The sequence below is a fragment of the Loa loa genome (genome assembly GCF_000183805.2).
Source record: "Loa loa unplaced genomic scaffold supercont3.41, whole genome shotgun sequence".
In the NCBI taxonomy this organism is placed as follows: Eukaryota; Metazoa; Nematoda; class Chromadorea; order Rhabditida; family Onchocercidae; genus Loa; species Loa loa.
Window position 1 is genome coordinate 325,853 of NW_018108221.1, and position 25,631 is coordinate 351,483.

General features: G+C 29.2%; 6 protein-coding genes across 6 annotated transcripts; 2 read left to right on the forward strand and 4 right to left on the reverse strand.

The window, feature by feature from the left end:
• The first annotated feature begins 4,717 nt into the window (after positions 1 to 4,717).
• On the forward strand, positions 4,718 to 5,554 carry LOAG_03487 (hypothetical protein). The gene is made up of 2 exons (XM_003139024.2): positions 4,718 to 4,795; positions 5,415 to 5,554. Exons 1-2 carry the CDS (start codon positions 4,729 to 4,731, stop codon positions 5,543 to 5,545), a joined length of 198 nt encoding a protein of 65 aa, XP_003139072.2. The 5' UTR covers positions 4,718 to 4,728; the 3' UTR covers positions 5,546 to 5,554.
• Positions 5,555 to 7,886: 2,332 nt separating this feature from the next.
• LOAG_03488 (hypothetical protein) lies at positions 7,887 to 11,430 on the forward strand (the record flags this gene model as incomplete). Its single annotated transcript, XM_020446335.1, has 10 exons — positions 7,887 to 7,978; positions 8,109 to 8,225; positions 8,686 to 8,798; positions 9,483 to 9,603; positions 9,767 to 9,828; positions 9,963 to 10,047; positions 10,255 to 10,408; positions 10,659 to 10,751; positions 11,059 to 11,183; positions 11,340 to 11,430. 10 exons carry the CDS (start codon positions 7,887 to 7,889, stop codon positions 11,428 to 11,430), a joined length of 1,053 nt encoding a protein of 350 aa, XP_020303305.1.
• A 471-nt stretch (positions 11,431 to 11,901) lies between these two features.
• LOAG_03489 (hypothetical protein) lies at positions 11,902 to 13,021 on the reverse strand (the record flags this gene model as incomplete). Its single annotated transcript, XM_003139026.1, has 3 exons — positions 11,902 to 12,099; positions 12,523 to 12,598; positions 12,927 to 13,021. The coding sequence occupies 3 exons, from the start codon at positions 13,019 to 13,021 to the stop codon at positions 11,902 to 11,904; spliced, it is 369 nt and encodes a 122-aa protein (XP_003139074.1).
• A 2,147-nt stretch (positions 13,022 to 15,168) lies between these two features.
• LOAG_03490 (hypothetical protein) lies at positions 15,169 to 18,810 on the reverse strand (the record flags this gene model as incomplete). Its single annotated transcript, XM_020446336.1, has 9 exons — positions 15,169 to 15,298; positions 15,881 to 16,105; positions 16,524 to 16,634; positions 16,854 to 16,973; positions 17,118 to 17,321; positions 17,501 to 17,704; positions 17,854 to 18,033; positions 18,307 to 18,426; positions 18,676 to 18,810. The coding sequence occupies 9 exons, from the start codon at positions 18,808 to 18,810 to the stop codon at positions 15,242 to 15,244; spliced, it is 1,356 nt and encodes a 451-aa protein (XP_020303306.1). The 3' UTR covers positions 15,169 to 15,241.
• A 3,150-nt stretch (positions 18,811 to 21,960) lies between these two features.
• On the reverse strand, positions 21,961 to 22,294 carry LOAG_03491 (hypothetical protein; the record flags this gene model as incomplete). Its single annotated transcript, XM_003139028.1, has 2 exons — positions 21,961 to 22,104; positions 22,280 to 22,294. The coding sequence occupies 2 exons, from the start codon at positions 22,292 to 22,294 to the stop codon at positions 21,961 to 21,963; spliced, it is 159 nt and encodes a 52-aa protein (XP_003139076.1).
• Positions 22,295 to 23,687: 1,393 nt separating this feature from the next.
• LOAG_03492 (hypothetical protein) lies at positions 23,688 to 25,324 on the reverse strand (the record flags this gene model as incomplete). The annotated part of the gene is made up of 5 exons (XM_003139029.1): positions 23,688 to 23,753; positions 24,210 to 24,249; positions 24,648 to 24,789; positions 25,178 to 25,266; positions 25,302 to 25,324. Coding segments are annotated over 5 exons (360 nt in total), but the record flags the coding sequence as incomplete, so codon positions are not given.
• Positions 25,325 to 25,631: the final 307 nt, after the last annotated feature.

Sequence of the window (25,631 nt, forward strand, 5' to 3'; positions counted from 1 at the left end):
TCATAAAAGCAAAAGAAAAAGTGCATACTGTGTTAATGAATTAATGAATAAAATACTTAATAACCGAAAAATGAGACTAACAAATTCGAATTTAGTCTCATCTACGTAATGAGATTAATAGAAAATGGACCGAGTCTAGTTTAAATTAGTCAGTTGATGATTTCCTGTATATCTTGCATTTATCATATAGCAAAAATGACAAAATTATTTTTGCATCAGTTATCGTATGACTCACAAAAAACAACCACTTGACTTAATCGGATTTAAGAGTAACTTAATTTTTAACCATTAAAATGTACTAATTAGTTTTATTTAAAAAATCCAATGATATGACCAAAACTCAGCAATTATCAATTATTTGTTATTGCATAATCTAATTGACTTGTTTAAAAATTAATTTCCAGGACGAACTTTATGTAAGCATATCGTCTTAAAAATTTTTACTTCATTAAAGTTTGATCAAATCAGCAAAATTGTTTATTTTACAAAAATAGTTTTGCAAATTTTATTTGTACTTGCATGATTTATCGCTTTTTTTGTTTTCAAGAAAAGAAAAAGTTTCTTTTTATGTTTCTCTAAATTGCTTTAATAAACGGGAAAAAATAAAAATAAAAATTTGCAATTTCTCAAATTTTGTCCCAAATTCTTCGTAACTTTTTTTGTAACAATTTCCATATATCTTGATAATTAGTTTATGTATGTGCTAATATGTTGCAAAATTAAAATGAACAATTTAATTTCTGAATATATTGAAATTTTCTAACTTACAGATCTTATTTTTCAAAATTTCCTTTAATATTTTAATTCAGTTAATTACGTATTCAAATTATTGCGTTGATAGGATTGGGAACTTTTTGGAATTTATAGATGACTGTTATTCATGAATAATACCGTGTGAAGCAAATTGTTAAATTTTATTCATTACTGTGACTTTTTTATTATTATGTTATATTTTTGTTACTCATATTATTATCTGAAATAAATAGTAAACAGTTGCCTTAACGTAAAATAGAAATTTCAATTATTTTTATCATTTCTTTGCTTCAAATTAAAAAAAAATAAGTGGTAATGAAAATTGTGCAATCGAAAATTATAATTGAGGAGCACTTGAAGGATTGTTATTTCTGTGTTAGCAACAGAATGAAAACGAAATACTAAACGGAAATGACAAATATTTCGAATAAAAAAGAAAACTGATTAAAAAAAAATGTTGAACGGAAAGGATAAATATTTCAAAAATAGAAGAAAAATTTCTCATACATTTTCTTGCCTTTCAGATAACATATCACTGATTAGATATGATTAAATCTCGCAATTCGTTATATTTTCAATAATTTTAATGTAATTTTTTCATACTTATCCAATGACTATTGATCAGAAATGATAAATATTTATCATGCAATCATTATTCATGCTAATTTGAAAAAGTCGAAATTTTGTCTTAAATTTACTGCATAAATGATGCGAATAGTTTTTTTTTCTTTTTCCTTTTTTTTTTTACTTTTTTTGACTTTTTCAAAATGCTCACAGTATCGTTTACATTTGGACATACTTGAAACTATTTATAATTTTATCATTGACAATCCGTTTTTACAATGATTAGATCATTTCGTTCTTTGATACTTTCAGAAAATGATACATTGATTTATTCTTTGTAATCATTATTCATGTTAATCATCCGTATTTTATGATTTATAATTTGGAATGTTTAGCATCGTTATTTGAATGTATCATTTTTTTTCAAAAATCTAATTAACAATTTTCTCATGCATTTGTTTTCAATGAAATGCTGAATCAATTAGTTTACATTTTATGAAATAGGAAATAAATAAACAAGAAGAGAATTAGATTGGACAGGACAACGAATATGCCTCAATTAAATGAAAATGACAGGGAATGCTGTCCTTAAGGTACACTGTTTTACTAAAAATAGCAAAACTATCAAAGTAGTTTAAGTAATCAGGTGTTTCTTCCTCTTTCTTTTTTCTTTTTTTATCTAGGGAGAAGAAAGAAGAAGGATCACTCGCCCTCTTTCTTCTTTTTCTAAATATGACATGTATAAAAGGTCACTTTTCATTCCCACTCGAAGTCCTTTCCTTCCTCCTTCTCCGTTTCTTCCTTCTCCGTAACCGATAATAGTCTAATCATCTTGTTTCATCCGGTTCTAGGAAAAATCAAGTTAGGAATTTTATTTTACTTATTTTTTTTTTGTGAAGAATACTAGTAAAATTAGTTGTCAGTGCAATATCAACAAAGCATAAAGGCGTATCAACCATGACAGCTTGATATTGAAATTAGAGGAGAGTGTGGAGTTTTATCTTTCGAAAATTAATGAATTTTTCATGAATTTTGGAAGTATTGCGTGGAGTTATTCAATTGAAATAATAAATATTAGTAATAAGAATAGATGTGTTTATTAGAAATGAAATGACGTTTGTCATAAAGCACTGAAGCATAAATGATTAATAGAAAGAAAGCGAAATATAGGTAACAGTGGAGTAGGCTTTCATTTATTACCTTTTTTATTCTTTAACGGTTTCATTGTTAAAAATGAATTCTTGGTTAGGTTATTTTTGAAAACCTGTTGTAAAAAGCTAAAAAATAGCTGACAAATTTTGGGTTAAATTTCACCGCTTGTACCAATTAAAAATATTTTTTTACAAGGAAAGAATTTCAGTTACAATTTAAGATAACATTACTTTTTTTTTTCCTTTTTAACTACTTTTGTATAATACCAAACCTAACCAATCATACATTATTTTACCTTCCTTTAATCCATTGAAAAATTGGTATTTAAATGTTTTAGTAAAATTGTACACTGTCTTGCATAAAACTTAGTTAATATGTTCGTAAAATCCTCAAGCTAGCTTAATGTTTTAATTCTATAAATTCTATTTTCTTTTACAATTCTATTAATTCTATTTTCTTTTTCCTCATCCTTAATCGATTTCTAATTTTTTTTCCATAAACCATACGTCTGTAATTTTGTTTTTCTTTTCTTTTCTACCTAAAGTATATTCAAAGGTAAATTGAGAAATTTTTGATTACTTCGAATAAGTAATCATCATATTTCTATTTTCTTTTCGTATTGGAGACAACTAGTTACAACGATAACAGCTTCCTTCAACTTATAGTTTAAATTGAATAACCTTTTCCTTGAACAATTAAATTTCCTCTTTTTATGTTGAAAAAAGAAATGTAGTGGAATAAATGATAATGGATGTCGATATTTATGTTGGCATAAAAAGCATGCAAAATTTGAATTCTGAAATTTAACGAAAATTTCGTAAATTCTGAATCTCAGTGATTTTAGAACAAAATTATGCATCCTCAACTTCAATTTCATAAAATTTATTCCAAAATGGTTTCGAAATAAATTTTTTTGCTTTCTCCCTAGATAAAATTTACCAATGTTATATGATCGACGATTGTTTTCATTTATTTTGGTTAAAAAAAAAAAAAAAAAGAAGGAAAAATGTCCAAATTAGTGTCACATGCAGCAGTGCTTCTTGTTTTTGGAGTGGAAAATGAATATGGATGACTGATTGAGAGGGAACCATTAATGGACATAGAATTACTTTTTGTTGTCCATTTATCAAAGTGCAATGTTCAGATTGTTTGTAATTTTTTTTTTTTCTTAATGAAAAGGGGGAAGGGGAATTGGATGAAAAGCAAGAAAGTAAGCTTGCACTCTCAGTGTATTTTATTCTTTTATATAACTTGCCGATCTATTACTTTTCTTTTTTTGATTAATTTTTGCTATTGTTAACAATGCTTTTTTTTTCTTTCTTTTCATCCTTCCTTTCAAATTTCGAACAATAAAATTGAACTTTAATTTTACTGTATTTGCTATAAATGTCGCAAATGAATATGGTTAAGATAAATTTGAATAAAGCTATAATTGCTTTAAACTTATCAATATCTTTCAGTTAATACAATATTAATACATAAACATAACTTATCAAAACTTTTTCAAAAAATAAGTAAAGGAAAAAAAAAAAAGATGATTAAAAGGAATGAAAATTCTCGAAACATTCATAAATATAATGGACATGCAACTGCACTGCTGTATTCCATTTTGATTTGGAAAAGTTTTTGAAGAAAAAATATTTTATAAAACGCACTTTTTAGATGAATATTAAATCATTTCTCCAAATAATTTAAGGGTAATATGTACTTTTTATGTAAAGAAGTATTATGACAAGTCTCAACTTCTCCCTTTCAATATTCTATAAATATTACATAAGCTAATAGATTTTATTTTTATTTTTTAGTTGTATTATTGTTATACATTCATTTTGTTGCATAAAAGATGATGTATTTGAACAATTTGTTTGTTTAATTTTAGTTCCATTAATGAAATTAACCTTTTTTAAGTTATGTTACTTGTATATATTAAATTAATAATTATCGATAACTTAGCTTTCGATTTGTTCAATCTTTAGCCTATCAAATATGCAACAATAATTTTTCAATTTCTTCAAACTTCTAAGACCCATTATTGCTTTGAAATTACTTTGCTACTCCAATACTGCAATATGAATGATAATCAAATCGGATATATGAATAATGATTTCAACTTATAACTTATAACTGCCTGTATCAAACTTACCTCATAAATGCTTCGTTTACCTCAGATAAAACAGATCGCTTAAGATTTTTTTATTCACTTAAAAATAGTTTCTAATCGTTTAATTCTCTTAATGAGTAATACTATAGTTGCAGTTGATGAATTCATCTACGGATAAAAGTGTACACCAACAACAACGATTCACTGTAACAACGTTTGGTTCAAGTATGTTTAGTTCCTTTCTATCTATTAATTCCTATTTTCATCCTTGCTTAAAGTTAAAAGTAGCAAAGACGAAAAATTGAAATGATACAAATACTGCAATAGCTAAATTGTATTCTTTGAATTACTAAAGATTGCTTTAAAACATTTATATTTGTTAAATGTTAAGTTTCAAAGATGAAAGATGTTGCATATATTGAATGAAACAAATATGATAAATGGCTTTGAAATGTCTGCTTACAGCTTATCAATATTAGGCTATGCACAAACTTGCAATTAGGACATTCTGTAAGGGCAAATCAATCATACCGGTTCAGTATTTATCCATTCTGATATATTAGTCGAGAGTATATAGATATGAGTGCAATAAAATGTAGAGGATAACTAGTGTATCTGGCTTAAATAAGTCTAATCTAAGAACTGTTATGTTATTGTATTTTTGTCATTTAATTTTTATTACTTAAGATAACATTCAATTAACAAATAGTAATGACGTAGAAAAAGATAATAAACTTATTTATGCTTGCATTTTAACACAATTAGCTAATGAACGAAGAAAAATGTTTTTGCATATGAGTATATTATCCATTCTTTAGAATTATTTGTTGAAAATTTCCTGCAGATATCATGTCAAACAATTTTACCAAACAATTTGCAACTTATTGGAATCCATCCACTGAAATACGCTATGAAAATTGGCTGGAAACCCAAAGGAAACAATTTCATACCCAAAAAGAGTACGATCATTGTTAGTATTTATGAGTACGACATTTTGCCTTCTTCCTCCCCTCTCACCTTTCTCTTTTCTTACAAGTATTCCAGAATTTTAAATTCTCAATATTCATTGAATTTAGAATTTAAAAATTAAGGAGAGATTCTTTTTTTTTTTTGTTCATTTTATTTCGTTTACCTATATATATATATATTACTTCTTTACTCCCAAAAGTATTGAATTGTTATTTGGGTTTTGAATGAATTCAATTTCTGGCAAACAGTGTTGCATTATTTTTAAACAGTTGATATTTTAACAGAAAGAAAGAAAATTTTGTTTTGAACAACTAACATCATATTTTCAGCCATTTATCAATTAAAATCTTCATTCGCATGTACCAACCAATTCATTAGTTCATTTTCGGGATCACAAGCTAGTCTAGAAGATGACACTCAATGTAATTCAAAGTAAATGAAAGGACAATATGGTTCATTCTCACATCATTTTTATTTTTTATTTTTATTTTTTTAATTCTTATAAATGTGCCATATATGAAAAGTAAGGAAACAAAAAAAAGAAAAAAGCTTGTGTATTTCACGTTGCTAAGACAACAAAAGCTTTTTTGAAGATACAGCTATCATTTAAAATTGTTGAATTGTTGATATTTATATCAAATTTCGCAAGTTTCATTAATGAAAAGAACATGGAAATTTGCAAGAAATTTGAATCAAAGCCAAGATTGATTTTGCAATGATAATTCTTCCTTGTGTCACTCTTCCGGAATGGAAAAAGAAAAAAAAAGCGATACGATGAAAGATTAGCCGAATCCTGAACACTATCATTTGTAACAATTGTATTGTATAAGATTTTGATGTAAAATTGTGTTTATCAATTTTTGCCTGTCAACCAAAATTTTTAAATTTGATCATTTCATTGTTGAAACATTCGCCATATTCCTGTATTTAATTACTTTCTTTGTATTTTTAATGAATTATTGATTGGGATTTCAAGTGAATGTAAAGGATCTCCGTTTTTTTTTCTTTTTTTTTTTATTAAGTCTATCAAGCAAATATTTTAATGGAATAAAATTTTGTCTTACATTTGCTTGAAAATGACATAGTATAAATTACAGTAAACCTAATAGATCTAAAATACTGCAAGAAGTCCAAGATTATTGCCCATCTTCCACCACCAAATCTAATCCCTTATATTCCTTCGGCTATTTTCATGTTTTATCTTTCCTTTTTCCCATTCCTCTTGTTGTTGCAAAAGTGCAGTATTGTTGAAAAAGATATTGAATGAAACATTTTCTTAGCCAGTTTTCAATGAATTAAAATAGACAATATTTACATGCAGTAATGCTTCTTTTTTTATTTTTCATTTATTTAGTAAACATTGTTTAAGAATCAAAACTTCAAATTCATCTTTTCCCTTCTTACCTTATTAACTTTTCACATTAGCATAGATCAATGGTTTCCAACAGGTAATCCACAAAAGCGACAGCGAGATGAATAGAAAAGAGGCAAGGGATCGTTCTTATCAATGTTTGATAAATTAATATGTTAAAAGTTTTGGTTAAGGTTTATTTTCAAACCAACGAATTAAATTAATATTAATTACAATATTTATTACTTTTTGAATCTTGTGATCCCTACTACAAATAAAAAAGCCAAAGTGGTCCCTGGTCAAAAGAATTTTGGAAACACTATCTATACTACAGATGATGCAAACGACACTGATGTCAACTTTGTACAAAAATGCTCAAAGAATGCAAACAAACAAACTGCATGCAAAAAAAAAAAATAAAAGAAAAAAAAAAACAAACAAAAGAAACAGCGAAATATAATACGGCTTGCTGCTTGGGATGCAGCTCGTAATCATGAGTGAGTGATAAGGAGAAATATGTGATAAAAACTGATAACTGTTTGCGATTCATTTTTCACTTATTTATATTTTTCATACTGTTAAACCATTAGAAGTTATGCGAAAAATTTTTCCCTCTTTCCTGCTTTTTTTCTCTATCCTTTTTTGCTCAAACATTCTTATAAAATACAATAATACATTCATTTTTGTCTTTTTCATTTATTCCAGAAATGAATCGAATTTATTAAAATGACAAGTTCGATCTTGAAATTAGGTTAGAAAGGTTGGACTAAATACTAGATTTTAATGAAATTAAAAAACTACGATAGACATTGGTTCCTTTTATAATTTTTTGATAGCATATAAAATCTAATGGAATACTTAATATGAAAATTTTTTTTCTAGAAAAAAAAACCAAATTTTGCCAAACGAATTAATAATTAGAAAAGATTGAAGGATGACAATTCAATATTAACGTTGGAACACTTTGTAACTGCAATTTTTTCAGGAAGCCATAGAATGCTGAAAAGACCATCAGATTTAGAAATTTCAAATACCAATCCCATTACTTCAAATGAAAGTTTCAGCACACAGTCAAAGTCGTGCTCCAGGTGACAGTTTATGTTGCTGAACTTTGGCTCTAAACTAGTTATTGAATGTTCTCCATAAATTAAAATAATTGTAATAGATAATTGCAAATTTTCGGTTGAAAATAATTCAAATGAAAACAAAATATTGTAGTTTGAAAAATCTGTCACCGCTATTACTAGCTAAATGTGTTAGATGCAACATTCCTTTTGCTGATGACGAAATATTTGTGAACACTGAAAGCAAAACTTGGCATCTTGAATGCTTTAGGTCAGTTTCCAACAATAATTAACCCTTTTTAAAAATATGAAAATAATTCTTTTTTGGTAATTAACAGAAGGATAATTATTTTTTCAAAATAAAGTAAAAAGCTTGATCAAAACTAATTAACAGAAAGGTAATTATTTTTTCAAAATGTAAAAAGCTTGATAAGATGAAAATTTGGAACGAATGAGAAGTGAATTTGTTTTTTGTTTTACCTCATTTTTACTTTCTTTTTTTTTGTTCAAAGAAAATTTGACAAAAAAATCCGAATGTTGTTCAAAACTATTGGAAGTGATTTGTTGATGATGAAATTTGATGAAGTTTTTTTTTTTTTTCTTGCAAATATTGAGGAAATAAGTTATAAATGTCAGTCTTTATAACTACTAACAAAACTGCAAATTGCGCCACATTCAAATTCCAAAAGCCATATGGTTCAATATTTTTCCTTCCTTTTTTTTTTTTTCAGATGCGTTCAGTGTTTTTGTCTTTTGCATAACGAATTACATTACGTCATTGATGGACGAAATTATTGTGAATATGATTTCAAAGTCCTTTACGCACCATCTTGCGCAAAATGTGGTATGCTTTTTGCTCAATGCACTTACGAATGAATAATTTAAGAATTAAATTCATAAGTTGATATAAGCCAAACTAAGAAATCTAAACAATCATAAATCTGTAGACAAATTTTATTCAAAAATTATATAATTATCAAATCCATATACATATCGCCACCACATCATTGCTAACTTTTCGTGAAAATTAAGAAAAAATTGGAGCAAAAAGTTTCTTTGAAAGTGCTTCGAAATTGTTTTAAAGGAAACCGTTCTCCTATTATTTTTTTTTTTTTTTTTTTTCAATGATATGTGACAGATTGTTTTTAACAAATTTATTTTATATTTCATGAATTTTTACATCATTTATTGATGTATTTTATGAAAAAACGTTCATAATATTACACAGTAAATTGACTAATTTTAAAATTCTTAATTGTAATGAATTTGTTGGGATTTTGCAAAAGATTTCATTAGTTCAAGAAATACGATTGAAATAAATTGAAAAGTTTTTAATCTTTAATCCTTGTTAGTATTACTGATTATAGATAAGATTGGTTTAGTGTCTTTCATATGCTGATTATGCCAATAATATCGAGCTATTTTATCCAGCAATATCTTTATCCAATATTTTTTGACTAAAGATCGAAGACTAAATAAAATAATAATGTGCCATGATATCATTTCGTATATTTGTTATAATATTGAGACGAATTTATCTCTGGAAGAGTTATTCGTGCAGCAAATTCAAATTGGCATCCGAAATGTCTCGAATGCAATCAGTGTGGGAAGTGGTTAGAAAATGATTGTGTTTGGTTTAAGAATTCGCAGTAAGTTTCCATCCATCCATTTTCAAATTTGCGTATACTTTACTATAATTAATGAATTACTAACATACATTTAAATTAATTTGAAAAGAGATAGAGGAAAAAAGATTTCAAAAATATTTTGTTTATACAAAACTCCCTATCCAGAAACACTCGTAAATTTTAGAATTTTATGTCAAAATTGCAATAAACTTGCAAAGATGGGAAATGAAAAACGATGTGCAAAATGTAAGTTTGTTAAATTCGATCACTTTGTGTGTTGCTTTTATTTCGAGCATTTCTCTTCTTTCATTTGGGAATTTCATAGAATTTTAATTCTCCAAAAATATTTTAAAGATATACCTACCACAATTAATATTTAGGTAATGCAATTATCGAGCATGGTACAGAGTTACAATATCAAGATAATATTTATCATTCTTATCATTTCTGCTGTGAAAATTGTCGGTAATAATTCTAACTCAAATTTTTTGTTCCTCTTAAATTCCTTTTTCACCTGATATAATTTGCTAATATCAAAAGTTGTAAAAAGTATATGTAGATAATTTGATTAACTAATTATTGTAATGCGAATAATTACAATAGGCGCTACAGGTCGTTAATGTAACACTGTTGACATTTAACTTTGAATGAATATCTAATAATTAATTGTAGGAAAGAATTAGATGGAAATGCTCGTTGTTTAAAGGATAAATTCTATTGTCAACATTGCTATGATCACCAATGTGCCTCCATATGTGGCGCATGTCGTCATCCAATTGAAAACGAAAAGAGTATTTTTGCTCTTGGGAAATACTGGCATATTGATGTAAGGAAATGTTTCCTGTCTTATCTGAAATTTTCAACTATATTTCTTTTTATCAATAAAAAAAAAGTTAGTAAATGAGTTATTTATTTTAAAAAAGAAAAAAAAGTATGCAATGGAGCAAATCAAATAACTAAAAATGAAGAATCGTATTTCTCTGTCAATATATTTTCTGATTTTTTTTTTTTTTTTTTTTTGGCAAATTTAAAGATTAATTGAATATTATCAGTTTTTCTTTTACAATTTATTTTAGCATTTTCTATGTGCCAAATGTGAGAAACCTTTTTATGGTAATAAATCAATTGAGAAAAATGGTCGAGCTTATTGTTACAGCTGTTATGGAAAGGTTTTAATCATACTTTTCTTATTCAAAAATTGCTTTGAACTGATTGATTGTTTATTTATTCTCAAATTTCAGCAATCATCTAAAAATGTTAATGCTTATGTTAGCTAATTTTAATGGTTGCATTAAAATGTGATGATGGACACATTGTTAGCAAAATTGATTATGGTAATTCAAATTTCAAAAAGCCTACGTTATTTTGATATCCTCTGCAAAACCCTGAAACTACAAATTTTGGCATTAACGAAATACTACCGTAGCCATTTCTATCAATGATGATTATTTCCAATTTTTCCGAGCTAATTTTAAGTGTTTTGCGGATATTTGTTTCAAATGCAATGGGATACTAATGGGCAGCAGTTTGAAAGTATTTGGTAAATGCTGGTGCCCAAAGTGTTACACCTGCTCAACTTGTGATACAATACTAAATCACAGGTACATATCTTTTCATTCTGTACAATTCAGTATTAATTCATAGATTACAAAAGCATATTTTTAAAAATAGATGACCAGTATGAATTTTAATGAGAAAATGAACCATAAGCACATATTAAATTTCATCAATTACTTCATGTTTCTTTTAATACACAGATCAAAGGTGATCGAATGGGATATGCGACCAATTTGCAAGAAATGTTTTGATTATTTTCCGAAAGAAATAAAACATCGAATGATCCAATGAAAAATCATTTTTCTTTATATTGTTTGGTTTTTTTTCTTTTTTTCTTTGCTGGATAGAGGAAGAAACAAAAAAAAGAAAAGCCAAGAATGATAAAAGGAAAATTGTATTATTCAAAATAAATTTCTGTTGTGGAAATAACTTAGAATACGAACAGAGGTTAAGGAAATATTATATGGCCAAGAACTTTTCATTGAAAAGCATGAATTATTCGGAAATATCAAATAATCTGATTAAAGCTGCTATTTTTTTCTGAAATTTTGACATTCAACAAATGGAATAGATACAAAATATTAACAGATACACTGCGGATATGGGTTGTCACATGAAGTTGGTCACATTGAAGCAAAATTGAAGGGAGAGCTTCACTCATTTCATCTGTAGTTCAAATATCTTCATTTCTGAATTATTTCTCTCAAAATAAACCAATGGTTCCGACAAATTCATCCTGAGGATATTCAAACTTCATACGTTCTACTCATACATTAGACAATGTGGAATATTATGATAGTTCCCTTTAGTTAACGTCTTCCACAGTGAATGATTAGACCAATTTTTTCTTCCTTTTCCTTTATTCTCATAATAATTTTGCAAATCTTCGGCGCGATACAATCGATTTCCACGTAAAAGTGCCAGAGACTGAAGTCTTTTTCCCATCATTTGATGGTCATTCTGGAAGTCCATTTGATCATTATTTTAAAAATTATTTTTGAAATTTAATGTAAGATTCCCATATAAGGAACAAAATAGCAAATAAGAAGTTAAATCCAATAGGATTTTTGGATATGGATCCAATAGGATCTTAAGATAGTCTTAAGATTGATTCTGCATATTCAGCAGCCTTCTTCAGTGACCTTTGTGATTTCCATACTTTCACACAATTCAATGCATGATAATTATGTAATGCTTCTTATCTTTAATGATATATTGCGCGTTTGTCAACTAATTTGTTTATATTTTTGCTCACTATGATTCTGCAAAGTGCATTTTTGCATGCACGATTAGTAGTTTGAACTTTTTCGACTTAAATGATAAAATTAAGTTTTTAGTATACAGTAAATCTACAAATGGAAAATGAAAATACGGAAAAATTACCTCGTCAGCACTTTTAACTAATGATAATTGATCATTAATAATAAACAGCATCGTGAAAAACATCGGAAAAAACATTCTGAAAATAAGTACAAATGATTTTGTCATAGATTTTAATGAAAAAGTCAAAATATACCTAATCCTCTTCTTTTAGCCTACTTTGATTTTTTGAAATCACCCGAAAGCAAGCCCGAGAATCATTATTCCAAGATAACTTCTATTAAGTAATTCAATTATTCCGCAATTTGGAAGAAGATGATGGCTTTGTGATCTTTTCGTTTGTGTAACCTAACTTTTTTTGCAAATAAAAATAATTGGGTAAGATAGTAATGTTTTAATTAATAACGCATAACGAGTGAAGTGGAAAAACAGAAAAATCATTAACTGCCATTTTCAGAAAGGTAAACCTCTTTTGGAAACCTTCCAAATATTTGAAAATATCAGTTTTGGCTTTTGCTTTCGGCTTTTCGATGCAGAAAAGAAACAGAACTTCAGTGCCCATTTTAAAGTAACAAATCTTCGTCACAGGCTTTTAAATAATTACGATAGAATCCCTCATTTGAATGTTGTAATGACTAGAAGTAATGCGATAAGTTTGCTGAAGGTCAAATTTCTGAACCATCTAGCACTGACCAATCCGAATAATTCTCTCCTTCCTAAAAAAAAAAAAAAGAAAAGAAAAAGATATCGGCATAATTAGTTGTTGAAAAAAGCTGAAATCCCAAATCCCAACAACTAATCATTATGGAGGCAACTAAATTGTTTCTATAATGATTAGTTGTTGAGGAAAACTTAAAATATCTACTGATAATTATAAGTATTGTATCATTCGGGTATTATTTATCTTGAAGTGTTTCCATCTAAAAATGTTTCATATTTGATATTTCTTATAACAATTTTTCAAATCTTAAACTAACTGATAACCAAAATCAAGTAATTTCCTAATACAGAAGCAATTATATTGTAAACATCTTTTGCACTTGAAAATTTGTTTCGCCCACCAATTAACAAAAGAAGCGCAGAACCTTTTTCATCTAAATATAACATAACAAAAATTATGTATTTAATCAGAATCCTTAAGATTTCATTTTCAACAATTTAGTAAAAATGTATGAAGAGTTAAATACAAACAATCCTCAATTTGCAATTATCTTAAAGGCTTGAATGAGACAGGAGAGAGAAATGGCGGAAAAAAAAATAAAATGAAAGAAGTTAGGATCGGAAAAAGTATAATTCGTATCCTGTCCTCAAAAGTGAATTAAAGAACTCAGTAAATTTCCGTATTGATGAAATATGATCAATGGACATATAAAGGAAGGATGAACAAATGAAAATTCACACCAAAATAGATATTTTTTCCCAGGGAAAAAGAAAAAGAAACAAAAAATATAAACAAATATTTGGCTTCTGGAAATATATTCCCTTCTGTTTTAAGAATTCATTCTTCCTAAAGGTATGAGGAGGAACAATTCCTTCTCTTTTTTGAAAAAGTTAGTGAAATGCTTTTTCATTAACCAAACAAATGTAGCTATGATTCTTATTTCAAGGATTCATGTCTCTAAATCCCATCAACCAAATTTAAGCAGAAATACTTTTTATTGTTTTATCGTTTATTGATATCCTTCTTTTGCTCCCTTTTAGGTATAAGTTTTAATACCTAACATCCATTCTATTCCTGTGCTTCATGTATTTTACTATTAGCTTTAAACGCTAAAAAAAAAGACAAGTTTGAGTAAGTGAACTTTGTAAAAAAATGACCAGTACTAACGCTGGAATAGAAATGAATGGCCATGTGCAACAATGTTTTGGAATAAATAAAACCTGCTGTATCTAATTAAATTCAAGTTAACTTATTTTATTCTCTCTATCAGTTACTATACCTTGTCACTCACTGGGTTAGCACAAGCAATTGAATTCAAGCTATCCCTTCATTATCATATTATTGATTTCAGCGACTTATATTACTTTTTCTTTATTAATGAAGGAATCTTTGTAATTTTAAGGAAATAAAAACTCAAGAATGATGTCTCTGAACCTTAATCCATCCAACCGCAGAGCTTATAAGTTCAACTTCTGGGATTACGAGATTACAAGTTCAAAGAGTGCAAAAATCAAGTCATTCCAACTTGTTAAATTCCTTTATAATCACATAAGGGATGTTTAGGAGTGTCACAGTAGTCATAATTTGTCCCTCGTAGAACGAGAAATCCACTGAACTGGGTAACCAAAAAATTTCCTATGTCCAAACCAGTGATTTCCATATTTTCATCAAAACCTTTTCGAAAACTTTAGACTATTACTTCATTTTACAAATATAGAACAGAGCAAAGGAAAAGCAATGCGTATAAGAAATTTTATACTACACTTCAGTTAATTAAAAGGAGAGAGACAGTAGAGACATATTAGCACAGTAAATAATGCAGTTATGTAACACAGCAATTTGTGAAAGCATAACCATTATTAACATGTATATGCTTTCTTAATAGTGAAGTTTAAAAGTTTAATTAGTTGTAAATCGGCTTTTGACTGTTAAAATTCCAATTATGCCTTGCTGAAGCATTCCTGTGAAATTCAAGTTCGGTATTCAGTAAACAGAAAGTTAATATTGGGAAACAAATCCTTTCCCTGCATAATTTTAAAATTTTAGTGTATTGGTACAATTTTTATAATACATCAAACGATGAGCATATTGTATGGTAAAAATGGTGAAACCGTGCAAGTTCTATGCCATGGCAAACGGTTCCGCAATTTCGATAAAGCGCTGATCCAGATATTGAACCTAAATATAGTAGCATGATTCGATGAAGTTAAAAAGTTCGTAATTTTCACAGTGCGAGGTAATATCCTCATCATCACCGAAGAGAGATAGGAATTTTTAATAGGAGTCCACCTTTTATGGAAATAATACACACAAACAAGTTACAGAGGGATTTTCGATTCTTTCTACGAACTATTTCTCCCAAAAAACATTCGACTAAAAATTAAAAGTAACTTTATTATATTGACCAGATTAATGACAAGGTTTGAAATAATGACTAAAAATGATTAAAATAAGGTTATGTCAGTAGACCCGGTAGAAAACAGAGCTATCAGAACTGATAGTACAATCCAAGAAATGAAACAAGTTTTTATATACGAGTAAAAATTATTTAATTAATCAAAAATTACAAGAATTGAAATGATAATGGATTAATGTATGTAAACTAAATATTTCATTAGATGTGATTGATTAATTAAAATAATATGCTAATGTTACACATAACTTAATTATACCAATCATTTTTAACAGCAGATTTTCATAGCGTGCTGGCACTAGTCATGTGCTAACAATTTAAAAAAATAACATTCCGAGTCAAAATACCTTTCGTCCAAGTTTCACTAATTCAGTTTGCAAATCCGAATCCCATTCGAAATGCAAAACAGCAGCCGGAAGAAGACTCAACTCAATTAGGGTTTTCGTATCATCACTGATTACTTTTCCAGATACAGGATCTTTCAAAACGAATAACATTGGTTCAATACGTGCCAAATGCTCTTCCACGAAATGGCGTACAGCAAAGAAAGGTTCATGGCATCCAAATGTACCCTGAAAATAGCAAAAAGTAAATAGCAAAAAGTAGATAGTAAAATATAGTAAAAGTCAAATGATTCAATAAAATACAGTTGTTCAAATGAATAACAGAACTTAAGAAAAACCAATCCTGAAACATGATTTATTGAAATCGATCTTTGCAGCTCTTCACTTCATGCATAATATAGCTAGAAAAACAGATGTTGATCCTGTACTATGTAAGATAGCTTATGCACAGAAGTCGTAAATTTCGAATTTCGCGCTGTATAACTATGCCTATGTTCATTTATAAAGTAAACCTGGCATGTGCAAAGAGAATTTCTCTTGAAATTCAGAAATCACTTCCACCTATAATGTTCTTCGCCATAACTACAAAACCGCTGCGAACCCAAAAAGGACAAAACAAAACTACAAAATTCAAGTATAAATAAACCTGCAAGAGAAAACGATTTGGAAACCTAATCCTAATCAAGGTGTAGTTATATCGATAGCTACGCATCAGTTCATCCTTTTCACGCATTTCCCGTGTTCGCAATGTCGTAAGCTGCAAAGAGAAAGTAAACAATGCTGCCAAATCAACTGCTAACAATAACTTCAATGTACAGTGACCACGCAACGTGATCTTTACTTCGATAAAATACAGCAGCCATAATCCCCAAGAGATGATTTTCGACATCACTGTAAATTCTAGCATACAACAAGACATTAAGATAGCTGCACACCAATTAATCACAAAATCCTATACGAAACACAGAAAGCTTACCTTCTCGACGTCAGCTTCTCTACACTGTTGTTCCTTTTTAATGTCAGCGAGATCTAAATCAAAAAAGTCGCGCGGCAATCGTGGATTTGTAATGACTTGATTTGCTTCAAGCTTATATACCTGTCCGAAATACTTAAATTAGACTTCCGCTTTCACAGTAGGAATTCATTGTAAAAACATAATACCTCCAAAGTGAAAATGGTTAACAACAATAATCATTGACCGCTAAATATTGAATCCAGAGAGCTATGTAAATAAACTTACAGCAGCATTGCGAGACAGCTTTAATGGGACAGCCTGGCCAGTTTGCAAAATTTCTAAAGCTTGTATCAACGACTGGGTATCAGCTGCTTTATCGTCTGGTAATACTAAGAAGGATTCCTGCTGTTCATTATTAATGAGCTTTTTTTCTTCAAAACCACATGCCAGCAAAAATTCTTTTCCACCGTTAGCACAAGAAACCCGCTCCTAAAAAAGATTATGGAATCCATTTCGAGCAAGTAAATTCCGAGCGAATTTTTCTATTTTTCATTTTCCTGAAAAACAACTTCAACTTATTAAACTACAAATGAGATAAATTCAAACACTAAATTGGTAGCCGAAAGCATTACGGATTGAACATTTGCATTTGAAAATCAATAAATTACTTGGAAAATCTTATTGTTAACTCTTATACGACGATATCTGCTTTCGTCTGGATTTTCGATAAGATTCCTGAGATATTTCTGAATTGTTTCCGAAGTAATTCGCTTTTTGTCGGGACCATTTAAAGAGAAAATCATTAACGTTGATGCAACTAGTGGGTCATCAGCCAACTGTGTTCGCAAAAAACTTTCCACTTTTTCCCGCATCTGTAATCTTAAAGCAGTTTTGATCAATACTTCAGAAATAGGCTTCAATAGTTATTCGGAAATTTCGATGTTAAGCATTACTTCGATATCTTTATCACTCCTAACTCACAAAAAAACTTGGGAAGTTCAGAAAATTAATATGGGCTGACCTCATTTTTCGTTAACTGCAGATCGTCACCAAGAAGGTCACAAGTGAAATAAACGCCACTGATTGCACCAGAATGCTCAAATTCACGCTCATCAACTACATGAGCCCTTATTCCAACGTCCACTTTGTCGCTAGCAGATCTTTCACGTTCTTTCTTTTCCTTCTCTAATTCTTTAAGAGCCTGAAAATAAAATATTATTTTCATCAATTACGGCAAAAGTTGCAATTACAATCCCCTTACAGGATTAGCTCTGATAACGTTACAACATTCGAACTGGTCTTGATGCTGCAATGGTTGATATAAAACCACTGTCCGTATTTTGCAATATGGGCTAGATAGCCATGCAAAGTGCTAGACCAACAAAATGTATTACAAATTTAGATTTCAATCGGTGAGACTTCTAAAAATCTTGCAATACGTTTCATGAAAAATCGATTTACTAAGAAAACTAACCCGTATGCGTATATTTCTTTGCGTTAATGATTCTTGGGTTACACCTAAGCTCATCCTCTTATAAGCCGCGTGTGCTGCAACATCAGCTGTGGCTATACGTTCCGCTGGTGCCATTTGTGACTGTAAGAAGCATTAAAATGAAAACGGAAAGAAATTAGTAAAAGCAGTAGAGTTCTAATGCCCACAAGCGCTTTTCCAAAGTTTTCAGATAAGAAGAAAAAACAATTTAATTCTTCCTCTCCTTTCTAACTACAGCTTGCTGTCAGGAAGAAAATAAAAAATAAAAATATTACGACCAAGAAACAAGCAATGACTAGAGAATAACGAAAAACATTTATACCAAAGGTTGAAAGTAAAAAAGGTACTCACAGTTTGTTGCTGAACATGGGCCGGTTGCGGTGCAACAGCCGATGAACTATCGTCGGTAAGACGATAACCAGCTCCAGCTTTCTTGAAGTTCTTGTTAACCTTTTTTTCAGCGAGAAATTTTTTCAAGCGATCCATGCAGTTTACAGTGTGAGTTTAGGGATCCCCTGCTGTATCTAAATCATAAAATACTTTCCGGAAATGCAAGAAATTATATTCAGCGAACAATTGACTTCTTAACCAAGATGAATTGGAATTGCCGAATCAAAAAACGATTTAAATATATAGCTGTGCTACAACTCTTTTCTAACGTAATCTCTTATCCCACAACATTTAAACACAAACTTCTTGAGAGCTTTTATCGAATTGAAAAAAATGGTTTTTACTGTTTTGGAATATCGTCCCCAAATCAGTGCTGATCAAAGTAGATTGGCAGCAAACTAAACGCAACTACAAACATTTACGGTAATAAAAAGAAGAATATTACTGCCATAGGAGGAAACGTCGGAAATGACGATTTCAAGAACTGTGAAATAAAGAAACGACATAATAGAAGGTCTGCCTCAGTACCAAACAAACTGAACCACGAGTATCGTCTCCGAATTTATTGTTCTTATTGTAATAATAAACAAAAACTAAAAACTGGAACATCAAATCTATCTAACTGTAATACACAGAAGATACAGTGACCTACAGTGACTGTATCAAGCTTTGCACTTCAAATCAATCTTTGCAATATTCCTGCTAATGTACACTAACTTCAGATAATCTTAATAAGAGCAAGATGCTTCGCAAAAAACCCAAATGAACTTTGGAAGAGGAAAACGACCATAAAAATAATAATGAAATTATTCCTAAATTCAAATTCAAATTACACCTCAAATTCATGGATGAATTCTGAAAATGCAGAAATCCAATTTATTCATTTGTTTTTCTCATCATGCTATTTGCAAAAGTAAAAGCATTTATTACATAAAATTAATAAATAGGATAAAGTGGAAAAAAGAAGCAAATATGCAACGAAATTACTTGCTTGATGAAGAATGACTATGAGGGAGAAGATAAACCTCACTTTACGCTTTACTACTCTTTAACGTATGTCCTAGACAAGTAGGAAATTGTTATTTCTATATTCTTTACATAATAGACGAAATTACTGCATTAATAAATAAAATATTAAGCACGACAAAACGTAGAATCTTTCAATACCATCAAACTTATCAACTTTCTAGTATTACGGCTAACTTTCCCTTCAATGAATTCTTATTCTAACGTCGAGTAAACTACGTGAAACACGTGTGCATTGGATACTTCACCGTTACAAACCAGCTGTTACGTAAGGAACTGCCAACAACCAATAGTACCGAAAGTAAACGATTGCAAACGACAGAAGAATAATTCAACCACTGTATTCGGAAAATCATCGCAAAACCCCGCTCATCATATGAAATGTTGGCGGAAGTTTAAATTTATATATACCGCCGAACACTTATTCGTTGATATTTACTCCCAAAATCTACTTATCAAAAGAACAGAGAAACTTTGCGTAACTGACTTACTTAATAACTGTGAAACAAACATTTAAGAAGTATACCACAAAGAGAGTTTGACTTTCTTCGCATATAGCTATCCATAAAATTACTCCATAGTCATTAGGATTCAGGTATGAGACAGATCTATGACGATAGTTTCAACTCAAAAAATTACGTATTTAAAATTTCGAATAGACTCATTTAGATGAAGAATTTAAATAAAACTTATTTAGAGATAATTTACTACACTCACAACGACCATCCAATAAACAATTATATATACTAGGAAAAAACAACACACACACACACACACGCACGCACACGCACACGAGTACGAATTATTCGAAAACAAAAGAATACAAATTAACTGTTATCGTTTTCAGAAATGATCGTATCAATGATTAGTGGCATCGGGAGCATGAAAAGTGATGCTAAATTTACGATAAATACATACAGTATTTTGTAGGATAACTTAAAATTACCGTATATTATAGATAAAATAAACAAAATATAGCTGCGATTCTGCATTATTATTATTGATAGTGTGAAGAAAGATTGTGGATGAAAAAGAATAAAACATTTGTTTTGGAGAAGTGAACATCATTCGAGGTTTCATAACACAAGTAATCAAATTTTAAGTAAATTAAAAAAAATAGTTTCTGACAAAATCCAAATGTTTAACCTAAAATTACAGCGCATTATAAATAAAGCAACAAATGTAAGCTAAAAAATACAGTATGAATAAAAAAAAATCTTGTTTTTTGCTTTCATATGTAATGAATGCAAAAATATAGTGAATAATGATTATAAATTGGATAAATTTTGTTTTTGAAATAAGTTATAGTATTACAGTATGCAACCACTTCAGCGTACGAAATCAATCAACATGCATCCAGTTCGATGTGCAAAATACTAATAAAAACGGGCGTGAAACGAGGTATCATGCCAAATAAGAAAAAAGGAAATCAAAGCCACAATTCTCTTATAAAAAAAAAAGTAGTTAAACCATTTGGTAATAAAAACGAAATCGAAACAGAAAATTTTGATTGGTCTGAGTTAAATGGAAAATTTTTGGAACAAAATTATTTGAAGAATCAGTTAAGTGTATTTTGACTCCTTTAGAAAATATATAGTACCAAAATATAGCCAGTGATTCAGTGCAAAAAAAAAAAAAAAAAAGTAACCAGTAACAAATTATTTGAAGATCTCTACTGTAGATTCCATCTCTGATAATGGTATTTGCAATTTTTTATTCATTTTAATTTCCAACTGTCCTCCTAATGTATGCATACGTTGGGCAAATTTGGATGCCATTGAATATTCATGGAATATTTTGGGGTCATTTAATTTTATTGCTACCTGAAAAACTCTACTTCACGTTACAAAAAGGATTTAAAAAAATTCATTTCCATGAATTTCATTTTATGTCAATTCCAATTTTTTTTTTTGTAAAGACATATAAACTCTTATTGGATGAAAGAAATTACTAAGTAATTTTACTTGCAATTTTGCGATATTTGTTGGTTCATTGATATGTCATTCATCATCATCTCGCTAATGGAATATTCTGGAGCTGATTAAAGTTTTACTGTCACCTTAAAATGTTTGATATAATACTTGTCTTAAGAATCTTTTAAAGCGGTTGCCACGTTGCAATTTTTTAGTTATAAATTTTTCAAGCTTAAAGAATTCAAGTGAAAATAAAGAAACACTTGAAAATGCTTCCGCAATGTTCACAGTTTAATTCATATAAAAGTTAAATGTACATACCGTAATTGTATTCCTTATCAAAAGCAGCTTCACCTAAACGTAATACAGTATTGATGAAGTAGTGATTATTGATGAAGTAGTGATCTACAACTTCTGCAGTTAACCCAAGAGCTTCAAAATTTTGAATACCCTACAAATATAAGAATTTTTGGTTGACGAACTGATTGATTGATTGACTATGCAGTATTTTGATTTCATTTTTTCTAACCAAAATTTTAACTGATATATTTGAATGATTTAGCAATATAATATCTTATAACTATGTGAAATGCTTATTCCCATTTTTGTCATAATTTTGAAAATACCTCGTTCAGTTCCATCTCTAAATCCTTGGAATACCTATTAATAAAGGAATTTTTATTCTGTATGCATTAGCAAGCAAATAAATTGATAAATTAGAAAATTTTAAAAGCTTTCTTTAAAGAAAAAAAAGAAAGAAAGAGAATACCTGGAGAAAAGTGAGAAATGAAAAGTGTAATTAAACCTAACCACCATTTATTTCATTATCAAAAAAACCCATATTGCGAAGACGATGGCATGTTTCATATATCAAATACAAGGCTTTAACTTGGCACTTTAACTTGACCAGATTCAACTATCGAAGCTATCTCAAATTTATCAGCTTTTGAGCTAATCGATAAAATCCACTTTAATTAAAATGAAGTCCATCGAGATAGTTTTAAGCATTTTTGCAAGCAATGCAAGCGATACCTTCATGCGCAACTATTGCTTTAGCATGCATTGATGAAAGACGCTAGAAGTAAACTGATTGCGACCAACTACCGATATACTTTTCTATCAGAAAGATGATTATCATCTGATAACCATCGACTGCTGCTGCACATGCTTCACTACAGATCCCATCCATGGATAGTAACAGTTCCTACATTTCATTTTAAATTTGGCTCTCAGTTAATATTTGCATTATATCAGAAGCATCCGACATCCCGACATCTGGACATCAGATTCTCCATATTAACCTTCTTTTATCTGCTTACAGCGCAGTTTATGCTTGATTTTAACATTTACTTGTTTTGAAAATCTTCGTGAACATTGCATGTAGGAATTAAATACTTATTTGTTCTGAAAATCAAAAAATTCCACATTCCCTACTTGATATCGATGTAACTGACAATGTTCTTACATTACTGTTAAGATGTCACTATTAATTAGCATATATATTAATTATAAGCTTAAAATGAGAAAATAAAATCATCTTTTAGCAGCTAAAGTAAGACAGCCTTCTTTTTTTCTTGTATTCTGATTCTAAGCCTGTAGTTAGCTTGCAAAATAATTTTTAATGAAAAAAAGGACGATTAATAGATTTAATATATTGTAGCACTTTTCTTCTGAGATGAAATCATTATCACAATCTTTGTTACAGATATCTCTTGATCTCTTGTGATAGTGATTTGAAATTGAAAATATTAAAACCTTCGAATCATGTATGGTGAGATCAACAACATTGATCAATTTTGTTCGCCATCTTTTATAAGCTGTTCGTTTCAAAGTTGACAAATTATCTCATAAATTCAATGAACTTCTAGATGATGTACCGAAGTAATTACTTTATTTGACTTGCACTACTTGCATTTTAGTACTAATGAAATCTTAACTAATGATGACACTTCCTGACCGAAGGATGATATATTTCCAAATTTAAAAAATGATTTGTATTATTAATGTTTCCAAATCGACGAGAAATAAGATAGGTTATTCCAGGATCAGCTCTTCTTCCAATTCCTCCATTGGTTCCTCCATTGACAACACGATTTGTTCCTTAAACGGATCAATTGATGGATTCGTTACCTAGCCATCCTTATTTGCAGATCTTCAACTCTCAGAAAAGTGCAAGATTTTAAGAGTACCCTTGGGAAGTTGACAATGTAAATTAGGAAGCCATTAAGTGCAGTAGTATCTCCTACTTCCTATGGATTCCATCCTTTTCACTATAATAATTTGATAAGTCATTCTAAAATGCCACAGTTTTCTTTTTCTGTTTTCATGAAATCGAATCTTATTTCATAATCAGAGACTAAACGATAATTCAGCAGTTAATCAATATCTCAATGTCAACAAATGATGACATATAGTGTTTATCATGAGGAAAGTTCAAGTAGAAAAAATTACAAGCGAAATTCTCATCAATCAAGAAAGTACAAATAACTATATACCTGTGCAAAAAGTTGTTAAAAGGATGAAAAAGATTTATGGATTATAATGAGAAAGACATACTAAAGCTGCATCGTTTCCCATTGAATCTAATGCTTCCTTCCTAAAAAGTAAATGCAATCATTTGATTCCAATTCTTCCAGTAAACAACTTGAGTAAAAAAAAAAAAAAAAAAACAAAATGGTTGAAGGTAATTGAATTGATTCTTAGAGAAAATAATTGAGATAAATGGTAGATGACGCTGTACACATGTTTTAATGAAAGGTTGAAGACATTTTGCGTGAAAATGACGTGGGATTAAAAGTTATTTTATATGAGAAATTTGTTCATCTCTTTTTTTGATGTTTAAATAAATTTGAAATATTATTTTATTGTATTGATTGTGATTTTGCACCCTTTATATTCTCAATAATATGAGTTGTTTTCTTAATTTTACAAGTAAATATGCTCATTTCTATAACTTATATAGCTTATGATACGTGTTACTTAACCCAAACTTACTTCTCAATAACCACCGATGCGATAAGTATAGCAAATGAATCTGATGTGTATGAAAATGCTATGAGACGTCGATCTTCATCTAGGTGGAAGTATTTGTGACGTTTTTTCGATATCTGATTATCAGTATCTCCCGTGAATCTTCCTTTATTCCACTGATATTCTAGTTTTCGCTTTATCAAATACTCATTCGTTATAGCTCCATGGAATGATTATAAGTAATACTTTTTTTCAATTAGCATTTGAAATTCCACTGTCATCATTTGTTGATCTCACTGTAACTTCATACAATTGATTACTCATTAGGATCAGTTTGTTAAATATGGAAAATCATTTCCCACATTCTTAGATTTTTAAGGATAAAATTATGTATCAAAAATGAGATTAGTACTCATTTGATTACTTAAATGTTAAAGAAAAATTTCCTATGCTCATAAATTTCCTGTCTACTTCAGCTGTAAAAATATAATAACCTGTTCCAAAGTTTATCTAATATTGCAGTTCAGTGAAAAAAATTATGCAACGTTTAGTACCATATCGTTTCCGAGAAGTTGATCGAGGTATATCCGAGTCGAATTTAAGTTTCTTGTGAGGTCGTATTTGTAGTTTCAAGTCGTTATCGCTTCAATTTTCTTTTCTACAGTATCTACAAGTAACATACAGCCAGGTTGCAATCTGTCCTGAAATAAATTAATGATCTTACTTGCTATACATCTGTTATTAATTGACTGATTAAATAATGAATATATATCGATTAGTAGGAAAGTTTCAAGACATTCGACATTCTTAATAAAGGAAATCCTTATCAGTTCATTGTTTCAAGTAAGCGATATGTCAAATATATGAAATAATTCGCTATTCGTCTAGACCTTAACTTAATTGATATAATTATGGAATTCAAATGGATTCAATGTAAAAATTGAGAAAAATTGTGGATTAGAAAAAAAATGAAAATCAGTAATGTCATATACAGTTTATCCATACAGA

Excerpts from the sequence above, each read along its gene's own strand:
- LOAG_03487 (XM_003139024.2), top strand. The coding sequence starts at position 4,729 with ATGAATTCATCTACGGATAAAAGTGTACACCAACAACAACGATTCACT. Across the intron at positions 4,796-5,414 it reads TGTAACAACGTTTGGTTCAA|ATATCATGTCAAACAATTTT; the intron begins GTATGTTTAGTT and ends AATTTCCTGCAG.